This window comes from Nannobrachium achirus (genome assembly GCF_963921795.1).
Source record: "Nannobrachium achirus genome assembly, chromosome: 21".
Lineage (NCBI taxonomy): Eukaryota > Metazoa > Chordata > Actinopteri > Myctophiformes > Myctophidae > Nannobrachium > Nannobrachium achirus.
The window spans coordinates 45139415-45163401 of NC_137828.1; the positions used below are offsets into that span (position 1 = coordinate 45139415).

The following is a 23987-nucleotide window of genomic DNA, read 5'->3' on the forward strand; positions in this document are numbered from 1 at the left end:
AAATAGATGGAATTCAGAGATTGGAGGGTATATTCCAGTCAGGTTTCTTGCTCTCCCTGCTCCAAAGGCAGTACTTGAGCTCATCAAATGTGTCTGCAAAGCAGGTTGTAAGGGACGGTGCAGCTGCTCAAATAACCGGCCTTTCACTCTATGCTATGGTGGAGACTGTGTCAACAATATTAGGTTGGACATTGAAGATGATGATGATGAAGACTAATATATCCTGCATGTCTGAAATTACTGTATTGTAGTGAATCTCTTTGGGCGTAATTGACCATGGGCTCTATAAGAGGATAAGGTGAGGGTTTTGGGGTGACAATAACAAAGGTGTGTGTGTGTGTGTGTGTGTGTGTGTGTGTGTGTGTGTGTGTGTGTGTGTGTGTGTGTGTGTGTGTGTGTGTGTGTGTGTGTGTGTGGTCAGTGTGAGTGCAGTGCAATAAAATATAAATGTTGTTCTGCGAAATGTTGCAATACCTTCATTATTGCAATCCCTGCAGTAACAGCTGTCAACCATAACTGTTTAACACAAAAACATTATAAATAATACTGAGAATACTAATAAACCATCAAAGTACAATACATAAAACCAGGATACATAAAAACATTCGAAGTTTCAAATAAAAAAATAAAAAAATAAAGGATCTCATCGAGATTTGGCAGGCCCCCTGTAGTAGCTCTGAGGACCCCCCCCCCCCCCCGTGGAAGACCTCTGTTATTTGCTACTAGTCATTTTTGATTTCAGAGCATACTTCAGATCTAATTTAACATTGTTCTGGAGCAGGAGCAGAGCGATTACTGAAATAGGCTCAGGGGTCTGTCTGGGGGGTCCCAGGTGAGGAAGGACCCCAACCAAAGTCAGAAAGGTTATTCTGGCTGCTTTAAAAGTGTAATAAATGAACTCAGGATGTTTTAAAACCTACAAAACAACTCTAATATTATGAAAATTCGATATTAACTGGCTGGCGTACTGTAAAACATATCCGAAAAGGCGGCCATCTTTAAAACTGGCGGCCATTTTGAAAATTAAGTGTCTAATGTGATTTTTCTAAAGAATGACCCAAGAGGTACACTCTGTCAAATTTTGGTGCTTCTTTCCAGAACTGAAGTATTGTTCTCCTTAACTGCCCCGCTATGTGGCTGTGAAGACCAATTGCTGATCCGCACACTTTTCCACATGTGGGGCAGGTGTGTGTAGAACCTGGTTGGACAGTCCTTGCAGCGCGTTCATGCCGCTGACTGCGCTTCACTGCACGCTTCAGGGATGTCTTCTCCTCCAGGTGGGCGACACCTGAGAGGCAGGAAGAACGCCAGGTGTCTCTATCTGCTGCTATCCTTTCCAGGTTTGCTGGTGGTATGTTGCAGTTCTTGAGCAGCACCTTCATGTGGTCCTTGAAGCGCTTTTGTTGCCCTCCTGCAGACCTCTGGCCAGATTGGAGTTGGCCATAGAGGATCTGTCGCGGTAGTCTAGCTGCAGGCATGCGGATCACATGACCTAGCCAGCGGAGCTGTCTGCGTGCCAGCATGACCTCTATGCTGGCCGAGTTGGTGCGTTGGTAGGTCTCTGTGTTGGTCATGTGGTGCTCCCATGTGATGCCCAGAATCCTTCGCAGACATCGGATGTGGAAAGCCTCCAAAGATCTTATATGCCGCCTGTATGGTGTCCAGGCTTCAGAGCCATACAGTAGTGTGGACACACATACTGCCTGGTATACTGCTGCCTTGGTTGATGCCTTCAGGTTTTTGTTGGTGAAGACCCGTGATCTCAGGCGACCATAAGCGGCGGATGCAAGGTTGATGCGGGATTGAATGTCTGCATCGATGTTGCAACTGTCTGCTAGGATACTGCCGAGGTACTTGAAGTGTGGTACTGTTTCTAGAGGGGTTTTATCAATGAAGAATGTTGGTGTGGGAATTTGCGTAGAGCTGGGTTGATGGACTATTTGCGTCTTCTTGATGTTTATCTGAAGACCAACAGCTCTGTAGGTGGCAGCTACCACATTGAGGGCATGCTGAAGGGACTCGGGGGAGTGAGCAATCAGCATGCAATCATCTGCATACTGGAGTTCACAGACTTGGAGGGCAGTAGTCTTGGTGGATGCCTGGAGGCGCCGTATGTTAAATAGGTTTCCATCCAGGCGAAAGCTAATGCTGACTCCATCTGTGTTCTCCAGAAGTTTGTGGGAGATGAGTGTAACTGCTGTTAGGAATATATTGAAGATGACCGGGGCTAAGACACATCCTTGTTTCACTCCTATATTAACGTTGAATGGGTCAGATTGTTGTCCCCCCATTCGAACCTTGGCTTGCATGCCATCATGGAACTGCTGAAGGATGGAGAGGAATTTGGGTGGGACCCCAAATCTGCTGAGAATGTGCCAGAGGAGCTTTCTATCTACTGTGTCGAACGCCTTTGACAGGTCAATGAAAGCCATGTACAGGTCTTGCTTGTGCTCTCTGGATTTCTCCTGTATTTGCCTGGCGGCAAAGATCATGTCTGTTGTGCCACGTTCCTTACGAAATCCGCATTGGGTTTCTGGCAAGATGTTCTCTGCGATGTGCGTAGCCAGGCGGGAAAACATGATCCTCGTCAGGATTTTACCTGCAACTGACAGGAGTGAGACACCTCTGCTGTTGTCACAAGAGGACTTATCACCTTTCTTTTTATAGATAGTGATAATGGTGGCATCTTTCCATTCTTGTGGGACTGTTTGAGTTGTCCAGATGGCAGAGATAAGTTGGTGTAGCCGGCGTGTGAGGAGATAACCTCCACACTTATAAACTTCAGCAGGGATGGAGTCTGAACCTGCACTTTTATTGTTTTTTAGGCATTTGATTGCCTTCCGGACTTCATGAAATTGGGGGATTTCATCAAGTAGTGAAACAGAGGGGAAGCTGGGGAGTTCATCCAGGATGGTCTGGTCTGTGGGGTTGCTCTGGTTAAGTATGGTGCTGAAATGTTCAGCCCAGCGTTCTAATATTTGTTTCTGATCCTTTAAGAGAGTGGTCCCATCTGCAGATCTCACTGGTGCGATGTTCCTTCTCTGAGGGCCATAGATGGTTTTAATGGCGTCATAGAAGCCATGTCTGTTATTGGCATCTGCAAAAGATTGTATTTCTGCTGCCTTTTCGACCCACCAGTCATTCTCCATCTGTCGTAGAGCTCTTTGAGTTTCTGCTTTGATGGTGGATAGTTGTTGTCTGAGGACTTCTGATTGCGGATTTGCTAGAGCGGTGGTATGTGCCTTGCGCTTTGCCTTGAGAAGGTCGTGGATGCCAAGAGCATTTTCGTCAAACCAGTCTTGGTGGCGCTTTTTGCTGAATCCCACTGATTCTTCGGCAGCACGGTAGATGGATGTGCGCAGTGTGGTCCAGGCATAATTTGCGTCCGTGATGGCAGGGCTTTCCGGGATGTTGTACAGTTCGGCTGCAAGACGTTCCCGTAGTTTGTGAGTGGCTGTGAGGAATTGTAGGGCACTGCAGTCAAGCCTCTTGCTGGAAGCCTGTTTGCGCTGTTGCGGGCGAATCTCCAGGTTGACCTTTGACCTGATCATCCTGTGGTCCGTCCAGCATTCCGCCCCCCTCATCGCCCGGGTTATCTGAAGATCTCTCTGGTCAGCCTGTCTGGTGATTACATAATCTATCAGATGCCAATGTTTTGATCTTGGATGCTGCCAAGAGGTCTTCAGTTTATTTTTAAGCTGAAAAATGGTGTTGGAGATGACAAGGTGGTGCTCCGAGCAGAGTGTTAATAGCCTGAGTCCATTGTCATTCAGCTTGCCAACGCCATGCTTGCCAAGTACGCCTTCCCAGAGCCTGTGATCGGAGCCCACTCTGGCATTGAAGTCGCCCATTAACAGGAGTTTATCGTTGGGTGGAGTCTTCCCAATGATGGAATCCAACATGTCATAGAATCTGTCCTTCGAGTCCTCACTGGCATCCAGAGTTGGTGCGTAAGCACTGATGAGAGTTGCATGCCTCCCTCTCGTGAGGGGGATGCGCCATGTCATCAGCCTTTCGCTGATGCCTGTTGGGGTTTCAGGGAGTTTTTTCAGCAAGCTTGTTTTCACAGCAAAGCCTACTCCATGGAGGCGGCGAGAATCTGGGGGAAGCCCTTTCCAGAAAAAGGTGTATCCTTCTCCAACCTCTGCTAGCGAGTCCTCACCATGGAATCGGGTTTCACTGAGTGCTGCTATATCCACGTTGTATTTCCTCAGCTCGTGAGCAACCAATGCTGTCCTCCTATGTGGACGGGTGGATTCCTTGGATATATCTAACAAAGTGCGCACATTCCAGGTTGCAACGGTAAGGGGTATCATTTTATTTTTCTTTGTGTTTCGACCGCAGAAAGGGATGACCCGACAGCCGCGGTAAGCTATCCGGGTTAAGGAGGAACAGGCTATTTTTGGGCCACCTTTTCTAGGCCTCTCCCTCTTCGGGGTGAGCAGAGCGGGACTGCTCAGTCGCATGAGAAGCTGCCGAAGTGACGTGCTGTTCCGTCCCGCGCCACAGCGACCATCACTCCCATGCCGCCTGTGTGTAGGGTTTTGCTAGGTGCTTCCAGTCACATCCTGACCTGCACCCACCGCTCTTCCCCATCGCCACAGGGCTTTTTTTGGGGGGATGGGGGGGGGGGGGGGGGAGTATGGGCCTGCGCAGTGAGTAGATTTAAGTGAGCGTAGGGGTGCGCAGTACCTACTCTCACTATCTTGGCTCCATCCAGCTTCTTCCAGTGGCATGAAAATCATGACGACCTTCTACTGTTTGGAGTTGCAGGGGACTGCCAGAGATCCGGTCTGTCGGTATCCTGCCCAATGTGAATCCCCAGAACACAGATTTTTCGTTCGGGGTTTACTCCCGTAGCCGTACACCCCCCCGGGCTTACCCACACGGCAGTGGGGTGTCTTCGGACCGCACTTGGTCTGGAACCTCCCCCTCGACCTTTCCGCCATGGGTGACCCTACCAGGAGCATAGGCTCCCGACGGCATAGCTCTTAGGTTCATTGGAACACACAAGATCCTCCACCACGGCAAGGTGGCGATCCATGGAGGACACACACACACACGCACACACACTACCGCTCTCTCTCTTTCTTTCATATGAAGTGACAGTACAAGGTTATGGGAAGTTTCTCTCCATATCCAGCATCATGTGCTATGCTGTAATATGCTGTAATGTTTAATATGTCAGTCAGTGTCTCACTATATTCCTATAGCTAGCTCTTAATCCAGCGCTTGTAGAGAGGCTTACTGAAAACACAAGATCCCTCTGGGTTGTGTTATTCAGTGGCTCTCAAACTTTTTTCATATCAAGGACTCCAGCTATTTTCAAATAGCCAATGCACCAAGAGGATGAAGCAGCCATCTTGTAACGTAAATACATACAGTACAGTATGAGATTTGCTATAGTTTTGAACAGATATTGAAATGACGTCGAGCCAATATGCTATTATATATCAGGCTGCAGTCCATAAGTTATTTATAATAACTTCCGTGAAGGTGCCATGAAACTCAAGTCTGTCATGTCTGTTGTAAGGTGTCGCAGTTGGTGTTTGATGCAATAATTAATAACACATGGTGTTTCCTCCGGGCTAAGGCTTCTGCTTACTAAATAATAGCTCCTTCTTTTCTTTTTCATTTTTGTTTGAGAAGGATAGTATCTCTAACATAATCTGACTAAATGATATAGCCTGACTCACTAATGCGATTCGCAGAATTTGCATTTAATCAGTTTTAGACCAATCTGCATGTTTACCACCTTACAGTCTTCCTCTTTATTCACCCATGTCTGTCTGCCAATCGGCACTGCTGTCTGCCTCACCACTTGTCAGTCCGTCCGTCCGTCCGTCTGTCTGCTGCCTGCCTGTCCATATTGGCAGCTGAAATGTTCATCATTCCCCTTTGCTGCATTTGGTCATAATTAAAGAACAACCTTGTTTTTTTACAACAAGGGTTCATATTTTAGTACCGGTAATTAGAGAAAAGCAAAGATGAGTGTTAAAATGTTTTCATTTTATGGAGTTTGCATGTTCTCCCCGTGTCTCCTAGGGTTGATACCCTCACAAAAACATGCAGTAATCCTGGTCTCAATAATGCCTCCCCCTGGCCAGCCGGGGCGCTTGATGGAGGGGAAAGGAACTGGTTGGAATAACGTGTTCCTTCCACGCGCTACGTCCATCCCGGGGAAATCCCCCCTGTCAGGTGAAAAGAAACAACTTGGACTACTCATGCATTGAAGGAAGCATGAGGTCAGTCCGTTGTCTCCCCAGGCGCGGCAGAGGGAGAGCAGAGCCCAGGATTACATAGGCAATTGGCACTGGGTGAAAAATGGGTTGCAAAATCGTGGGATAAAAATTATAGAAAAAAAAAATGTTTTCATTAGTTTTAGCGATTTTAATTACCTTGATTTCAGTGGGTGGGGGCATGTGTGCAAGTGGCTTATACAGTATGTCTTTTTAGACACAATAAGCCGGCGATTTCTTTACAGTAACACTACTAGCCCCCATAAGCCACATCTGCCCATGAACGATTGTGTTGCATCTTGGGAATGTGCTTATTGTGCCTAAAAAGACATATTTAGCCACTTGCCCCCAACCACTGAAATCAAAGTTAATTAAAATCTCTAAAACGATAGAAACGAAACACATTTTAATATTCATAGTTCTTTTCTCTAATTACAATCAAACATAAGAACGCTTGTTGTAAAAAACAAAAGTTGTCCTTTAAGAGTGTTATACTGTCTAAAGCTGGAGCTGATGCTGTTGGGTATTAAGACAATCCACCAACGTGAAAAGAAGCGGCGCTCCAAAATATAGGTCCATGTCAGGACTCGGTCAACCATTTGTTTTTGTCCGTATCTACATGTGGCCTTCATGGGAGCAAGTTGAATTGCATAATGGTACATTGTATTTTATAAGCCCTGTACACGGAGGCATGAATTCCTCCTACACCGTGCACAGTGCATAAGGTCAGTCTGTCGGTCCTGTTAACCTGGCTGCCAATCAAACGTGGCGGGAGGCTGACCAACACAGCACATCAGTCAACTAAATCACTGGTTCTCAACGTTAGGTCTGGGGACCGCCCAGGGGTCCTTTGGGGGGTGTCAGTCCTTGTCCCTTTTATGCCCATATATGGAGATCCCTGATGGCATCAGTAAGACTAAGTCAGTGCTCGGACCTCTTCAGAAGCGCTCTCGAGGTACCTACTGTACATGTTTGCATCAGGAGAAGAATCTTTCTGAAGAAGCGAGTAAAGCCATAGCACTTTTCCAGGAAGACATAAAAAATGGTAGCCTGATTTCAGACTCAGACACTTTAGTCTGAAACTGTGCCCTATTCTGAACGATTTACGGGGGAGGGACTTCTTTCCGGGCGTGCACACGCGCGACCGCGCGCGAGTGATCGCGACGCAGGGTGAACGTGACGCGCGGTTGCGGCGTGTGTGTGTATTTGTGTGTGTGTCTCTGTCTGTGCCAGTGACTGCTCCCACACAGAGCTGCGAACAGAAACATGTAATCAACAGCTTGGTGAAATCAGCGCGTGTGTGTGTGCCTGCCTACCTGGTGTGTGAACTTCGTTTGAATCGTTTCAACTGCTGTGCGGATTGGATATTCGTTAAACCCGCGCTCATCGGAGGAGCCGCAATATTTTATTTGCTATACTGCGGATTCATGTACTCAGCTCCAGATCAGAGAAACATTCCATTCTGAGAGTGGGCGGGGGTCTATGGTCTGGAACCAGGCTAAAAAAATGGACCAACCTGTATGCACAACGTGTGATAGAGCTAGAGAACTGGGACCCGGATGCCATTATTGGTGTGATTGGAGTGTGCGGGAGTGCTGAGGAGGTGTCTCGGATCACGACTAGTTCTATAAAACAGCCAACATGTTTCGACCGGTTAAGGCAGTGATATTCAACTGGTGGCCCTGGAACGCATTCCATATTTCAATTTCCATTTTGAATGTTTTTCATAAGCATTAACCAAAACATAATGGTTAATAATTAAGGGGCCATATTGTGTGCTATAGCACAACATGATGTCCATTGTTATGTGATACAGGTCCTATAGCACGATAATGGATCTATGTCAATTTTGGTAACATACAGTACTGCTTCATACTGCATTTAGGCATTTTGATGTTTGAGAGGATAATATCTGTGCCAGACCTTAATACTGCACAGCATTTGATTTTGGATTTGAGAAAATAAGAATGTGTCTTGTGCACCAGACCCTGGCATGGAAAGGTCTTTGAGAAGACTAAGGGGCTCTTCAAAAGTTTTGAAAAAAATAAAAATAATGCAGCGTTTGCTACAGGGGCTCCCGCTAGGATCAAAATAGCCTTAATGAGTCAAGCTGGCATGGTGAAAGTGCTTCCGTGTTTGTATGGAAAGCTTTTAGCTTTGTGTTTATAGACATGGCTGATAAGGCCACAGGTTCTCATGACGTGTTTCATGAGCAGTCTGTTGAGTCACAGCATAATGACATTCAGCCATTTCTACTTTCGTCTTAGAGAGAGAGAGAGATGGAGAGAACTCAAGCACTCATGATGTGGTAGATGAACCATTAGTTGAGAGTTGGAGCATGGTGATGCTAATGGGTGATTGGAGTCCACTCCAAACTCAAAAATAGGTTGCTACAAGTTGAGAGAGATGGCATGTAATGGACGAACTGCACTCCCTGTTGATGTTCCGCTGGCTTTCACAGGAAATCTCGCTCTTTCGAACGACCGTCAGTTCGACAAAGGAGCGTCGGGAGGGTTAGGGTTGGGTTTGGGTGTCGAAAAGATGACACGTAGTAACAGCGAAACGCTCCCAACCTGCCGGCGTGGGTGAATGTTAACTTCTATGCCTAAACCTAACCCAAACCCTAAACCTATCCTCAGTAACTGTGACACAGCTGAGTAGCTGACCTGCCGATGCTGGTTGTCGAAATGATGACACATCGAAAGAGCGAGATTTACCCTTTTCATCCTTATTTTGCTTGGCTGAGAAGTAGCCAAAGAACTGCACCATGATTTCTCTCGTCTCTCGAACACGTTGCAGAAACTAGGCCGCTCTGTAATTAACAAGTGCTTAATGTCTGTTAAAGCTTAATTCTTGCTCTGTAGTACGAAGGTGTCACTTACCCAAAAAAAAAAACAGTTCTACGCGGTGCAAGGCATTATTTTTAGCATGCAGATCTGTTCTTTCTTTTCTTTGCCAAGTGACACCCTCACATGATGGATTATAAAATGTAAAATTAAGCTTTACAGTTCATCATAACAGCAGCGTACACACATGTGGTACTACTGTAGTCATGCTTACACATGTGCTTAATGCCTGTGTTGCCATTTCTTAGCTTATTATATTAAAGAGGTGGCGGCGTGGCGCCATAGTTTTGTACTTTTTTTCCTGTTTTACAACCAGGCATACTTTTAATGAACTGGTGTGTGGCCACATACAAACATAATTTTAACACTTTCTGTACACTTTTTTGGAGAAAAAAAAATCTTCCTCCTAGTATAATCATTGCAGGTCGCATTTACTACCAAAACCTCCACAGGCTGTCTGTGAGTGAGTGAGTGAGTGAGTCCGTCACACTTTTGCCCTGCTCATATCTCCACAACCGTTGCCCCCATCCATGCCAAATTTTGCACACACACTCCTTGACTGCCAAACTACAACCTCCAAGGACCCCCGGAGCCCCAGGGACCCCCAGGTCCCTGGGGGACCCCCAGATGTAAAAAATGACCAAATGTGCTCACACGTCACACGTCACACTTTTTCCCTGCTTATATCTCCGCACCCGTTGACCCGATCCATGCCAGATTTTACACACACACACTCCTTGCCTGCCAAACTACAACCTCCAAGGACCCCCGGAGCCCCAGGGGACCCCCAGATGTAAAAAATGACCAAATGTGCAAAAATGACCAAATGACCACCCCAACGGGGCTGCTCGCGGGGAATTCCCGGGGACCACCGACTCCTGGTGCTCCAGAACGGATGCAAAAGTGGTGGCGCCCCCAGTGGAGGACCCCCTGCCACTGCAGCGCACATAAAATGCCGTAACTCGGGCTAGGAGCGTCCGGGAGAGCCGGGGCCGGTACCTATTCGTCCGCCAAGGCAACGCGGAGACCCCACCCCTCATTTCTCACATGGCCCTATTCTAGCGCCACATTCAGGCCGATTTTTAAAACACATTTTTGGACACTGCTCCTACAGTTTTTGCCCTAAAATCACGAATATCACTACACAGCATGTCTACACTCATGTCATCAACATGGATCAGGAAGATTTTGGAAAAACACATTTTTGCCCTATTTGTGGAGATAAGCCACCTACGGTCGCTTATCTCCCGATTAGGGAGTCTTACTGGTAATAACTGATCATCATATTTTCTTTCTTTAACCTATTATGACCGGGAACGCCTCTGTGTGACGCAACCACTTTAACCATCATTTTGTATACTTTGGCTATTAAAACATAGCAGATATACGGCACCAATTGCCGCACTATGAGCTTGTAGATCTGCTATTTCTGAGAAGAAAAAAAAAACATGACATTTTTTGCAAACTTTGAAAATATCTATTTCAAAGCGAACATTTTTAACCCAAATCTTTGCTTCTAGGGGGTCCCTGGAACAAAATTGAGATTTCCCCCCCCCCCCCCGGGAAAATCGTTCGGTCGGCCCCGGACTCGGTCTTGGGTTTGAACGGGATCCCGACACGATTGGATTATGTTAATGGACTTTTTATGACCTCGGAAGGGAATCCGAGAATATCTAGCAAGCACCATCGGGTAGAAATTGTTTGCAATTATTGTCGTCTGAATGAGCCCACGGGATTACTCCAGATTATATCCAAACCACCTCCTCCTCCTCTGCCTTTTACATGCTTGAAACTATAGCTATTTGTTAATGACAGCGTCGCAGTAGTGTGCAATGATTTTGATTGACAATAAAACACAACACAAATTATTAGGCCTAGTATTCAGAGTTGGGTGTAATAACACAATAAACACAAGTGGTTGTCAGCGCAGCAGCCACGGTGACATGCTTGCCAATCGAACAGTAGCACTGGCAGCACATAGAGGTGCGCAAAGCCGACTTTTGATTACAGCCTAGCTTGATAGACTACAAGTGACAAAAAAAAAAATTAAAAAAAATAATGAGTATTAAAACATCCAGCACTGGAAATCCATGTATAGGCTGAGAGAGAGAGAGAGAGAAAGAGAGAAGCCAACTCTTATTCAAGTGAGACTCACTCTGACGTGACGCCCTCACGATGACGAACAATTAATAAATATAATCTTTATGCAGCCAAAGATATTATGCCTTGATACTCTAGTCTTGATAGTCCAGGGGTTCTCAAACATGTTTTGAGAACCCAGAAGAAGAAGAATGAGGGAAACTTCACTTACGCGAAGATGGATAGGCTATAAAATGAAAAAGGTTCACGACTCAGCCTAATATATTAATTAATTAAAAGGGTTCTAAATCGACCTACAGGCCTACAAGTGCAACTCTGACAGTGTTGGTTGAAGGCTTGAGGTGGGACAGTCACAGTCCGACAGAGTTCAAGTTTAACCTCTCTCTTTTTTTTTGGCCTATTGAGTGCGGAGAAAGGCTCACTTTGATGTAATGGGCAATTTCCTATATTGAACAGATGCGCACACCTGCAAGCATTCACAATGATTAGCAGCTTATTAATGACCACTTTTGAGAGCGGAGAGACACTTGTATGCCGACGCTGTGTGTGTGTGTGTGTGTGTGTGTGTGTGTGTGTGTGTGTGTGTGTGTGTGTGTGTGTGTGTGTGTGTGTGTGTGTGTGTGTGTGTGTGTGTGTGTGTGTGTGGCTCTCTCTCTCTCTCAAAAAGAGAAAAAAGAGAGAGGGAGAGTCCTTTGCGACGACGCAAGAGAGGTTGTCTACCTTCTTCATCAATAAGTTGTTAAACTTGGTCACACATGATAGGTTTGAGTGATTACTTTGTTTGATGCGAAAGCATTGTGATGGATAAGCCCTGGATGTTACCTCTGTGATCCAGCATTTATTTGAGGTGAGGAGAAAGAAAGCACATGCCTATGTTTTCATTCACTGCTTGGCTGAAGATGCATTCTATAGCCTAGGCTATATTATGTCATAAGGGAGCTGCTATCGGCTACCTGGAATACCCTCAAGGACCACTGGTGGTCCCCGGAGGTTGGGTCGGGACCCATAGGCTAGTTTGAGAACCACTGCCCTTTTGTCTTTCCGTGGAGGCTGGAGCCTAGTTTTGGGAGCAGCGCATTTTGCATCATTCAATCAACTGCGCAGAAGGGAAAAACAAAAAAGAAAACGTTTTTACCACTCAACCCCGAGATCGCTAGGGGCGGTCAATCCAGGATATCTGGCTAGATTGAAAGTGTATCAGATATTTCTCTGGCACAGCGGGATATATCTTACCCGAATTTAAAGGAGGAGGATCGCTGCCATTTGAAATGATCACCGATCAACCCCTGGCCCGAGTAATTATCTTATAAAATATCTATTTTCGTCTGCGGGGGCTCTTAGTAACAATGTCTCTCTTTTGTCTTTCAGTGCCACTCACAGGCTGGGCAGTGGGCATAATATACTGCAGTGTGTTCAGTGGTTTTGTGTGGACACACACGTCTTGAGACGATTCCGTGTGTACTGTGCACGGTAAACTTTTTTGAAAATTACATTTTTTTAAATGTCTGTGTAGACATAACCTCGCGTCACCAGGCTTTCTGGGGGAAAGCCTGGTCTTTGTTTACTAAACAGGTTGTTTGATCCGGTCTAGACCGGATGGCATCCTATGTCATTTTGTAGTCAAAACGGACTACACTTTGGCAGGAAACACCAAACCGGAAACAGTTTTTTTAACCCAAAACGGAAACAGTTTTAACCCAAAACAACAACTACTTGTGCATGCGCCAACCTCGCGTCACCAGGCTACGCATGCGCTAACTGGGTTAAAACTGATTCCGGGTTGACTACAAAATGACGTAGGACGCCATACACTCTCGACCGGATCAAAAGCCCAAAATTGGAAGCGATCCCAGGCTAGTGTAGACATGGTCTTAGCCTAGTCACTTTTGGGCTTGTTTTCACGGACCTGGGTGCTTGGTTGTCTTGCAAAATCTGGCAACAGTGCTTACCACTCTGCACACACACACACACACACACACACACACACACACACACACACACACACACACACACACACACACACACACACACACACACACACACACACGTGCCAACACTGTTTGCCAGCAGGGCAGATATTTATAGCCACATAGTGTAATAGGCCTATGCTAATTATGTGCTAATGTTATTTCTGTCGGTTGCCAGCAGCGACACACATAATTATTCACTGCAAGGCTTTAGCATCTGAAATCACAATCATCTTTATTTTCACATCAAAGGGTTTGCAAGTATAGGCTATAACAACCCATTTAGACCTAGAAAGCCTAAATAATTCTTCTCTTCTCTTCTCTTCTCTTCTCTTCTCTTCTCTTCTCCTCTTGAAGCATTCTTCATCGAAATATTCCCCCAGATAAATCATTCTTGTTATCAACAAAGCACCAGACACCTATACATCCCATTTTTGCAGGGATGATGCGTCGTTCCATCTGACAATTTTCCCCACAACAGTTAATGTAATGTATGTAATTATGCTCCTATGAAGCATCGGGCAGGTGTCTTAAATGGCCACAAAATGTGTGTTAGGCTGTTGGAAGTAAAATCGTGATTGAATGGAGGCTGCTTGCTACTTCAGCAACAGAGAACGTACTGCATAATGTCATTAGAAATGTAGAGAGAGAGAGAGAGAGAGAGAGAGAGAGAGAGAGAGAGAGAGATGTTAACCAGGAGCCACTGGAGAGGGCGAGAATGTGGAAGATGGAAGATCTTGCATCGCACACTTACCAACACACTTGAGGATAAGGCATAGAGAGAGAGAGAGAGAGAGAGAGAGAGAGAGAGAGAGAGAGCAGTGGTGGAAAAATTACTCACATATTTTACTAAGTAAAAGTATCAATATTCCAATATAGAAATACTCTGTTACAATTAGAAGAATGTAGGCCTACTTGAGTAAAAGTTGGAAAGTGTTCATCAAAATGTACTTAAAATACCAAAAGTTAAAAAAGTGTGTGTGTGTGCGTGCGTGTGTATTTGCGTGCGTGTCGTGCGTGTTTTATTCCCTCTGTTGCAATTGATCCTTTCAGACATCCTTTGTACATCAAAGCCAGGTTGTGTTCATCATTAGAGCAGTTAGTGTTAGTGTATAAGACCAGCATCCATCGTGGTTCGCCACAGGGAAATGGCTATATGCACGCACTTATGCATGCACGCACTCTCTCACACACACACACACGCACGCACGCACGCACGCACGCACGCACGCACGCACGCACGCACGCACGCACACACACACACAAACACAGCCGTGTTAACATCAGAATGGGCCACAGGCAAAGGACAATTTTCAGGCCCCCTAGTATGAACACATAACTTTTCATGGCTGGCTATTACATTGTATTACCTTCGTTTCGGACTTGTAGGAAAAGGTGCTTCGGTTTAAACAATTTTGTTTCTCTTGTTTTGGATGCAGCCACAGTCCTAAATGGCCACAACAAATAAACTTGGGACGTCCGTATAGACAGCAGAAAGCCAAGTTGTGGAAGCCAAGAAAAGTAATCTATGAAAGCTTGGCGAGCTATCGTTGCGTCGTTCCATCACGCTGCCTCGCCCACCTGTAGCCATTTCGAGGCACAATATAAGTTGAGCATAAACACAGAGAGATTGATCCACTGAGCTGTAAGCTAAGAGCTGCTGAACATCTCCACTGTTGACACCAAAGAAAGGTAGACCATTAATCTTCATTACATTTGCTGCTGGATCACTTAACGTGGCTTCATTCATTATGGCATGCTTTAGGCTATGCTTCTCTGTAATGGTCTTGGACAGTGTCTAGTACATGAGCAAGTAAAGCAAACTTGTCTTTAGTTTGTTCTCTGCATGCATGCCCTGCTGCTGATGTCTCTCTGTAATGGACAGTTGTACCGAGTCTATAGGCTACTTCTTCTTCTTTCGTGTATCATCATGCTTGATGATTGGTTGACGACATTTTTTATTTCACAAGATTTCTTGTTACTTAGGGGAGGCCGGCTAAGAAGAAGATTAAAGGAGCTATAGTCAACTTTTTCTTGAAGAACTGACGCTAAAATAAAAATAATGTCAAAAATATTTTATAAAAAAAAGATTAAGCTTCATATATGTGTTTCTATTCAAAAATGACCACAAAAAGCGTAAAATAATGATAAAATAATCATTTTGGCCATTGTCAGGCTGACTTTGTTTACATCCCTTAACAATCCATATAAAAGAATAGAAGAGGGATGTAAACAAAGTCAGCCTGACAATGGCCAAAATGATTATTTTATCATTATTTTACGCTTTTTGTGGTAATTTTTTAATAGAAACACATATATGAAGCTTTATCGTTTTTATAAAATATCTTTTAGCGTCCGTTTTTCAAGAAAAAGTTGACTATAGCTCCTTTAATATGTGAGCATTTGGCCTTTGGCATTATGTTTAATAAGCACTCCTAAATGTAGTGCTCTCTGTGCTGCTGATGTTTAGGCCAAGGTAGGTGTAGTTTTTTTGTTTGTTCTAATGGGATTATATTTAGAAAGAATTGCTGGTTTTGGGCAGCTGGCAATTATTTTGAAATAATCTTGATTTTAGTCTTGGTTATAGATTGGTTCACTGTCAGGGCCCACGTCTGGGAGAATTTGTGCAGGAGTTCAAGTTGCTGCTGTAGTCCTTGGATGGAGACAGCAGCAGCAAAATGTAATCATTTAATTGACATCTGTGTTGACTAGGGTGATGCCCGGTGCTGTAGACTGCTCTACCGTTGTTGCCAATTCATTGATAAGGGCTGCATTTCTCTCTCTCTCTCTCTCTCTCTCTCTCTCTCTCTCACACACACACACAACATCTGTCGACTGACTTCCTCTGGTCTGTGTGTGTGTGTGTGTGTGTGTGTGTGTGTGTGTGTGTGTGCGTGTGTGCGTGTGTGCGTGCGTGCGTGCGTGCGTGCGTGCGTGCGTGCGTGCGTGTCTGCGTGCATTCATGTGTGTATGTCCTACAGGTGGTGTGCGTCGTGCACAACTTCAAAGGAAAGCTACTGCTGGGTGAAGATGCGGTGTCGGAGCAGCTTCCCGCCAGCGCCGCCATGGGCGGGGGTCGCGTAGAGAGTCCTCTGGAGAAATACATCGCCTCACAGGTGAGTGAAGGACCAACGCAACGCTTACTCACAGCTGCTCCGTCAAACCGGTGACGGCTGGGGTTCGGATTTGACCAACAGAAAGCAGTAGTGGAAAAAAGTACTCACATTCTTTAGTTAAAGGGCCACTTCACCCCTGGGACAACCCGATCTTATTTTATTGTTGTTTGGGACACGATCAACACAATCCTGAGTTATTTTTTGTGTTCAATCTGTGTTGAGATATTTTAGTATTTCAGCATGACTAGTGATGCATTTTGCATCATCAGTGATGCGTTTTGCATCATATGATGCAAAACGCATCACTAGTACATGCTGAAATACTAAATTATCTCCAAAAACAGATTGTAACAGACTGTTACAATTAGAACAGTGAAGACCATTTAACCCTTATTAAGTTCTGTTCAGATTCACTACACCTTCGTTCTGTTCGGGTCATTTTGACCCGGGGGATATTTGGTTTAAAAAAAACAACACCAATATAAATTTTAACTTAACAAATCATCATGATACATTGACTTTGACTCAATACCAAACAATTCATATGATATATATGGTAAATGTTTGCATTTCTGCTTTGCTATATCACATTAAACACTGAAAGAGCTAGGCGTTTTTACTGATTTAGCTGAAATTCATGTAAAAAAACTACTTTATTTAATACTGGGCAATATTGCTCATGCTTATAGGAAAAAATGAAAATCAGACAATATTTTTATGAACTTTCTTTTTTTTTCAACATGCCCATTAATTGAATACTTGTGGTTCAAGAACAGGACATCATTCTCACATAGAGCTGAACATACATGTGAACACACATGAACATCACATATGAATATACACTTGAACGTATACACTAGGACAGAGGTTTTCAAACACTTTGGTCTCAGGGCAACCCTGTAAACAACATTTTCATCCACAGCACCCCTGAATTACAGTGTTACTTTACAGCACCTTATGTTTATGTAAAATAATGTAAAATTTCCCCTAAGATACAGTACAGTCTCAAGGAAAACTTGAGATAAGTGAGGGGTGAGGAGGGGAGGGGTGAGGGGTGAGGAGGGGAGGGGAGGGGTGAGGAGGAAAGGGGTGAGGAGGAGAGGGGGTGAAGGGTGTGGGGGGGTGAGGAGGGGGGGAAGGAGGTGACTGTGTGTCTGTGTTATTATACATGCTTTCTTTTATTTCTGTGCATCTGGGGTGGCGGGGGGGGGGGGTTGGGTTGGGTGTTTTGGAGGGGAGGGGGTAAGGGTGAGGGTGAGGTGAGGGGGGTTGGAGGGGGAGGGGTGGAAGGAGTGGAAGGGTTAGGGGGTGATTGTGTATCTGTGTTTGTACTAGAGCCCGACCGATATATCGGTCAATTCGATATATCGGTCGTTTTGGAGCAATCGGAAGGGTATCGAACATCGGTGAATTATTCCACCGATATCCGATATATTAATTGTATAATAAATAAATAGATAAAAGACACATATTAATTCATAAACGAGACAAAACACAGCAGAACCCCCAAATTAAAAGAGTATTATTATCCAACAAGCAATAGAAATTGATAACTGCGACCAAACTCAAAGTTTTGACAACAATGCAATAATCTGACCATTTATCCGAGGGGCGAGCAGTCAATTAAATGATCTTAAATGAATAAAAAATGATTTTTACAAAACATCGGTATCGATATCGGTATCGGTGCTCTAGCACTCTCCAACATCGGATATCGGTATCGGTCGAAAAAATGGTATCGGTCGGGCTCTAGTTTGTACATGATTCCTTGTATTTCTGTGCATCAGGGGAGGCGGGGTTAGGTGTGGGGAGGGGGGGGGGTGTGGGGGAGGGGGGGGGAGGGTTCGGAATGGGGCTTCGGAAGGGGAGTGTTAGAAGTGGGGGTGTCTGTGTGTCTGTGTTTTGGCATAATACTGTGTATTTCTGTGCATCTGTGCTTCCGGGTCAAAATGACCCGAACAGCACTTAAGGTTCAAAAAATATGAGGAGGGTGTAGCATGGGTGTAGTGCAAAAATATTTTCTTTACATGTTCATCTCAGAAGAATCTTTAAGGCCAGTGAGTTTCAGGTGGAAAAATTTAAACTTCTACCTTTTTTTTCCAAATGAAAATGTAAAACGGGTCAAAATGACCCGAACAGCACTTAAGGGTTAACTCTGCTTCTTATTTTTTATATGATGTTCGGCAGCATTATATGTTGTTCATGTTATTTTACTTGAAAAAAAAATACTCTGTTACAAGTAAACATACAAATTAAAAAATGTACTTGAAAGTACATAAGTATTGACTAGACTGAGTGTCAACATATTGAGCAGCATGGAGTGTTGGGGTTTGGAAGTTTGGTCAATCACTCAACGGTCCTGCATACCAGCTGTTTCTAAATTGCACATAATGCAGGAGGCAGCGGGACATAGTTTGCGTTATTGAAAACAAATGCTTCCAAACTCAAACACTAAACAAATAATCAACTGCCCGGAATTTATTCACATGCAGAAAGTAGCTCATAATAACATGTCTACGGTGGATTTTTATGAAACAAAGATTTCTTGGGGTTATGGTTTTATGGTGTCAATAAAAGTGTTGTTTTCTCATCGCGCCATAAGAACTTTGTTCTGATGTCTTATGGTTGCATGTAGCCCCTCCCTCACATGCGGTATATTGTCCCCACACACACACACACACACACACACACAATGTCCCTCATTCAGGAGACAATGACAGAGAGCAGTGAGGAGGAGGGTTCTTGGTGTCTCATCAAAGACTGGCTCCTGTCCTGCTTACAGTGGCTCCGGGGCCTGGCCCTGTTCCAGCGCTTCAAGAGGCAATATATGAATGAACTACTACTAAAAACCCTCTGGATCAGTGGTTCTCAAACATTTCCCATTTCAAAGACCGGCCCATAACTCTGAGAGGGTGCAAAAACTAACTCCCAGAGTTCCATTTGGAACCCCCTTCAAGTATCCCCAAGGGTCCCTGGATCACACTTATTAGAGAACCACCGCTCTAGATGTGATTTGCTGTGTGTGTGTGTGTCCCCCCCCCCCCCCCCTCTCTCTCTCTTTCTCTCAATATTTTTTTTCTTTTTTTCCCCCCCAATAATCTGAGAGTCCAACTATGGACCTGTGCCGATCATTCTAACATCTGTATGTCAACCTCTGGCTTTGTCGCACTCTCTTTGACTCCATTTTACTGGTTCTCTTCCCTCTTGGCTCCCATAACACACACACACACTCTCTCTCTCACACGCACGCTCGCATGCACACACGCACGCACGCACGCATGCACACACATCGATTAGCCATCTGCAGCCCACTATAGCCACCCCAGCCCCCAATGGCTAAAAAGACAGGTTCTAAGGCAAGAGAGACTGAGGAGGAGTTACATACCTAAATGTTACTTTTTAAGTACAGTACTTGAGTAAATGTACTTAGTTGCTTTACACCACATGTTTGTGTCCTAACCTCCTCAGCCCAACCACAGTCAAAGCGACCCATTTTTCATTGCTGGCATAATCAAGCCTTGGGTAGAATGCAGAATCTTTGCAGAAACAAAAATCGAAATAAATCACTTTTGGCCAATCGCAAGCATCGTCCAGCTAGTGTAGTTGTTCGGCTAGTTTGACAATCTCAGAGGTAAAAGAAATGCCGAACAGAAGGTCAGCGAGGCAGTGCTTAACTTATTGGGCTGTCAAAGGCGGAGAACAAAACGTGTTTTCTTCGGCTGGAGTGTGAGATGATGTAGCCCTCAGTTTAACTTCCACTCTGACTCCTTCTTTTCCTCCACTGTTATAACCTTCCAAAGTTTGCTGTGTTGTGTTATTGCAGTGAAGTTATCTCTTTTCTTGTTTTCTTCACGTTTCTTCCCGTCAGGCAGATACAGAGATCTCCATATATGGGCATAAAATGGACGCAGACAGACAGATTTCTCCATATATGGGCATGAATGGACACAGGCAAACAGATGGTCAAAACGGGTCCTATGACAACAGTTATAAATTATGGGGTTTGCATTAAAGGGCGGGGCATTCATTCCCTATTTACATTGTTCCCGAGTTGGCCAGGTTGCTGACTAGAAGGGCTCTAGAGCTTCTAATAATAATAACAATAATTAAGCTGTACTGTCCGTGACTCAGTGTCCATATATACATCACAAGCACATGGCTGATCCCCGGCTTGAAGATATGGCACAGTCATAAACCAGTTACTCGCTACTGTGTGATCCCTGGAAATTATAGAGGAACATTTATTACGTTTATTCTGGGATTGTTGTGGATGATTGAATTTCTTCACACAGCAAATGAATTCGCTCAAAATAGGGAAACCAGGGTGTCCCTGTGGTTAAAGCTATAGATCACCCAAAAAAAGTAATTTCCTTTTTTTCCTATTGATTACTCACCCCATGCAGACTTGAATTCAATTCATGGATGTTCTTTTTAGTTTTTGTCGCATTCCCAGGCCAATAATTTGATGACCAGCAGTGGATCCCTATGGAGGCACAAAGAGTCTCCTCTTGGATTAGGAATGTGACAAAAACAAAAAAATATAGATGAATTCAAGTCTCCATGGTGTGAGTAATCGATAGGAACATTTTTCTTCAAAAGGTGTAAGTGAAATGAGGTCTCCATGGGTCATTATGAACTATTTGTTTATCCAACACTGTAATGTTGCTCAGAAATACAGAATATATAGTTTTAAGCTTGAACTCATGTAGGGATGTAACTGATAAACCTTTTTCCTTTCTGGGACTCTGCAAACTGAATACATCAATGGTATCATACTGAGATACAATCCGTGTAGCATCAACTTGAATTGCTTCCATTCAACTTAATTATTATCATAACGTTGTATCAAACGGGTGACAAATTGGGGCTGTATCTTCACCATGCAGCACCTATTTGACACCACAGGTCTGTACCCTTTAGGCATATTTGACCAACTCGCCACCAGGCGTGGCACTCCCACGCGTCGCTGGCGATGCACACGGTGGGAGTCAGTCGGATGGTTCTCGAGATTACACTCGCACAGAGATTTCAGACGTTCATCGTGTAAGACGAGTCAGCGTAGACTTTGGTGTGGAATTGTATAGTACGATTAATCAGCCTCTATATCTGACCAGCTCTGGTTTGGATTTCAGATATGGGGACCTGACAAGAGCTATATGGCCGCAGAAGTCGATTACCAAGGTACTGAGGCCCTTAGCTGAGCTACAGTTTAACGCTCGTCCCACTCCCTGCTTAGCGACCCTACACGATGCCCCCCATCCCAACCCACCCAAAACACAACCCTCTGCATGGCTGCTTCTAGCTCCCATCCAACACACTGCTGCTGTACTGCAACCACCATGTACTGCATACAGGACCCATCTAAAACAATTAGAATATTGTGTAAAAGCAAATGTTCTTGAAACTTCCATATATTTCTTGCACATGCAGTAAATTATTCCAAACCTTTTTGGTTAAAGTTTTGATGGCATACTGCATACAGCTCATGAATATCAAAATCCAAAATATTACAATATTACACGAGACTACTCAAAACCAGGATTTATAATAAAGAAATGTCAACCTTCTGAAGTCAGAGTTGCTTGAAGTACAGTGGGAGGATTCTGCAGTCAGCTATCATTTGGGGTGCTATAGCATTTTCAATGCTTTTTTTTTTACACAATATTCTAAATTGTTTTAGAAGGATCTGTATACTGTATACTGCAACCACTGTGTACCAACCATGCATATTTTTTATCCCACGATTTTTCAACCAATTTCTCACCCAGTGCCCAATTCCCTAAACTGTAATCCTGGGCACTACTCTCCCTCTGCCAACCTTGGGAGAGCCCTGAACTGAGCTCATGCTTCCTTCAATGCATGAGGAGTGACAGGCCACTTCTTATCACCTGACGGGGAGTTTCCCCAGCTGGACGTAGCCCGTGGAAGGAAGACGTTATCGCAACCAGTTCCTTTTCCCCGGCTGGCCAGGGGGAGGCGGTATAGAGACCAGGATTACTGCATGTTTTTTTGGGAGGGTACCACTACCTACCCTGGGGGACACGGGGAGAACATGCAATCTCCACACAGAAAGATCCTTTCGCCAACCCCACCTAGGGCATGGGCGCTGATGACACGGAGGAGAGTACACCTCCAGTTTCCCCGGTGGGAATTGAACCCGGGACCTTCTAGCTGTGAGGCAAAAGCGCTACAGACTGCGTCATCGTGCCCCTCAGCACTGTGTGCTGTTCTGCACTCATTGTGTGCTGTACCGCTATAACAGTGTACTTAACACTTCACTGTGTATAGTACAGGTTGTGCTATAAAGGCGTTACCTCAGGACTCATGTCATGCGCCTCTGGGTGAAGTGTTTAGCCGCAGTCGATCGATATGTTTTTCTTGCTTTACCAAAATCCCTGTTAGCCTGCTACAAATCAAGCATTACACACTCGCAGCTAAGCATATTAAATAGATTAGAAAATCAATGCTTGCAGTGCTTGCAGGCCCTCGGGTTGGGCAATTAACCGGAAATATGTAAAAAACAACTTTTATAAACTCTAACAGGCCTCATCTCGCTCATGTAGTTTAAGTTAATTGAATAATTTAAAAGCAGGTTTTGTTTGTTATATAGTCTAAATAATTTACACTACAACTACTAACACAACTAAATTAATAATTTCAGCCATACCTGTATAACCAAAACCCCATTAAAAAAAAACCATAGAAGTGCAAAATACTAACTCATTCCCGGGTTTTGGGACTACAAACTCTACCACACTATCCTGATTATTATTATTATTATTATTATTATTATTATTATCTTTTCAGGCTTGCATGAGCTCTGCAGCGGCATTTCCTGCGGACAGGTTCCAAGCTGACATGTTGTTGTTGCCTTTGCATTGCATGATGGGTAAACGTGATCCGTTCTCAGCTTCTCGGTTTGTATACGTAATGTACAGTACGTAGACGCCGTATTGGCCACTTGATCGTACATCAAACGTCACCACCATATTGGTTCAGCCAACCATATCTCCACTGCCATATGAGTTCCTGAGACTTTAAAACTCTGTTTCTGTTTTATAAGATTTGGTAGAGAGTGGAAAGGAAAAAAAATACAGTATCAAGTACGTTATTTCCAGGTCCGTTTTACCATCAATTATAGAGAGTTTAAATGGTACCGGATGCAGCTCGGTAAATAAAAGGTGAGTACAGGCCGGGGCGGAAAATAATTTCATGATGAATTTAAATCTCCACCATACGATTATCGTGAGTGTTTACTATCATGATAAACGACTATAACGATTATCGTCCCATCCCTACGGCAGTGGCCAGTGCGGCATCTACTACTGGCATGGACTTCTGCCATGTCAGTCTGTCCGCTGTGTCTCACATGTGTCCCCGTTTGTCTCTCTCTCTCTCTCGCCCTCTCTGTGTGTGTTTGTCCTTACAGAACCACATCGCCTTCACTGAGGTCACATGACGTGGAGTCGGCCGTGTGGCAGACCCACTGGACGTCCACGCTGTTCACCATCCCTACCGGCCATGGAGCACCGCAGCACCGCTAACAAACAACAACAACAACTCCCTTCTGCTGTGTTGTATGTCTGGTTCCGCTGTTATGTCGCTACCGTCATGTGTTTGCACCCCCCACCCCCTGTCGGCTCTCCAGAGGGGCTAAATCTCGATATTCCGACGGCCTGAAAATCCGACGGCACGGAGATCTGATGTCTCAGAGAGAGA

General features: G+C 44.7%; 1 protein-coding gene across 1 annotated transcript in view; it reads left to right on the forward strand.

Moving 5' to 3' along the window:
* plppr5b (phospholipid phosphatase related 5b) overlaps window positions 1-23727 on the forward strand; it is a gene marked incomplete at both ends in the record, with an annotated part of 157411 nt that extends 133684 nt beyond the window's left edge. Inside the window, 2 exons of the mRNA XM_080751612.1 lie at window positions 16134-16268; window positions 23698-23727. Coding sequence (XP_080607738.1) covers window positions 16134-16268; window positions 23698-23727 — 165 coding nt within the window. The remainder of the gene's footprint in view (window positions 1-16133; window positions 16269-23697) is intronic.
* Window positions 23728-23987: the final 260 nt, after the last annotated feature.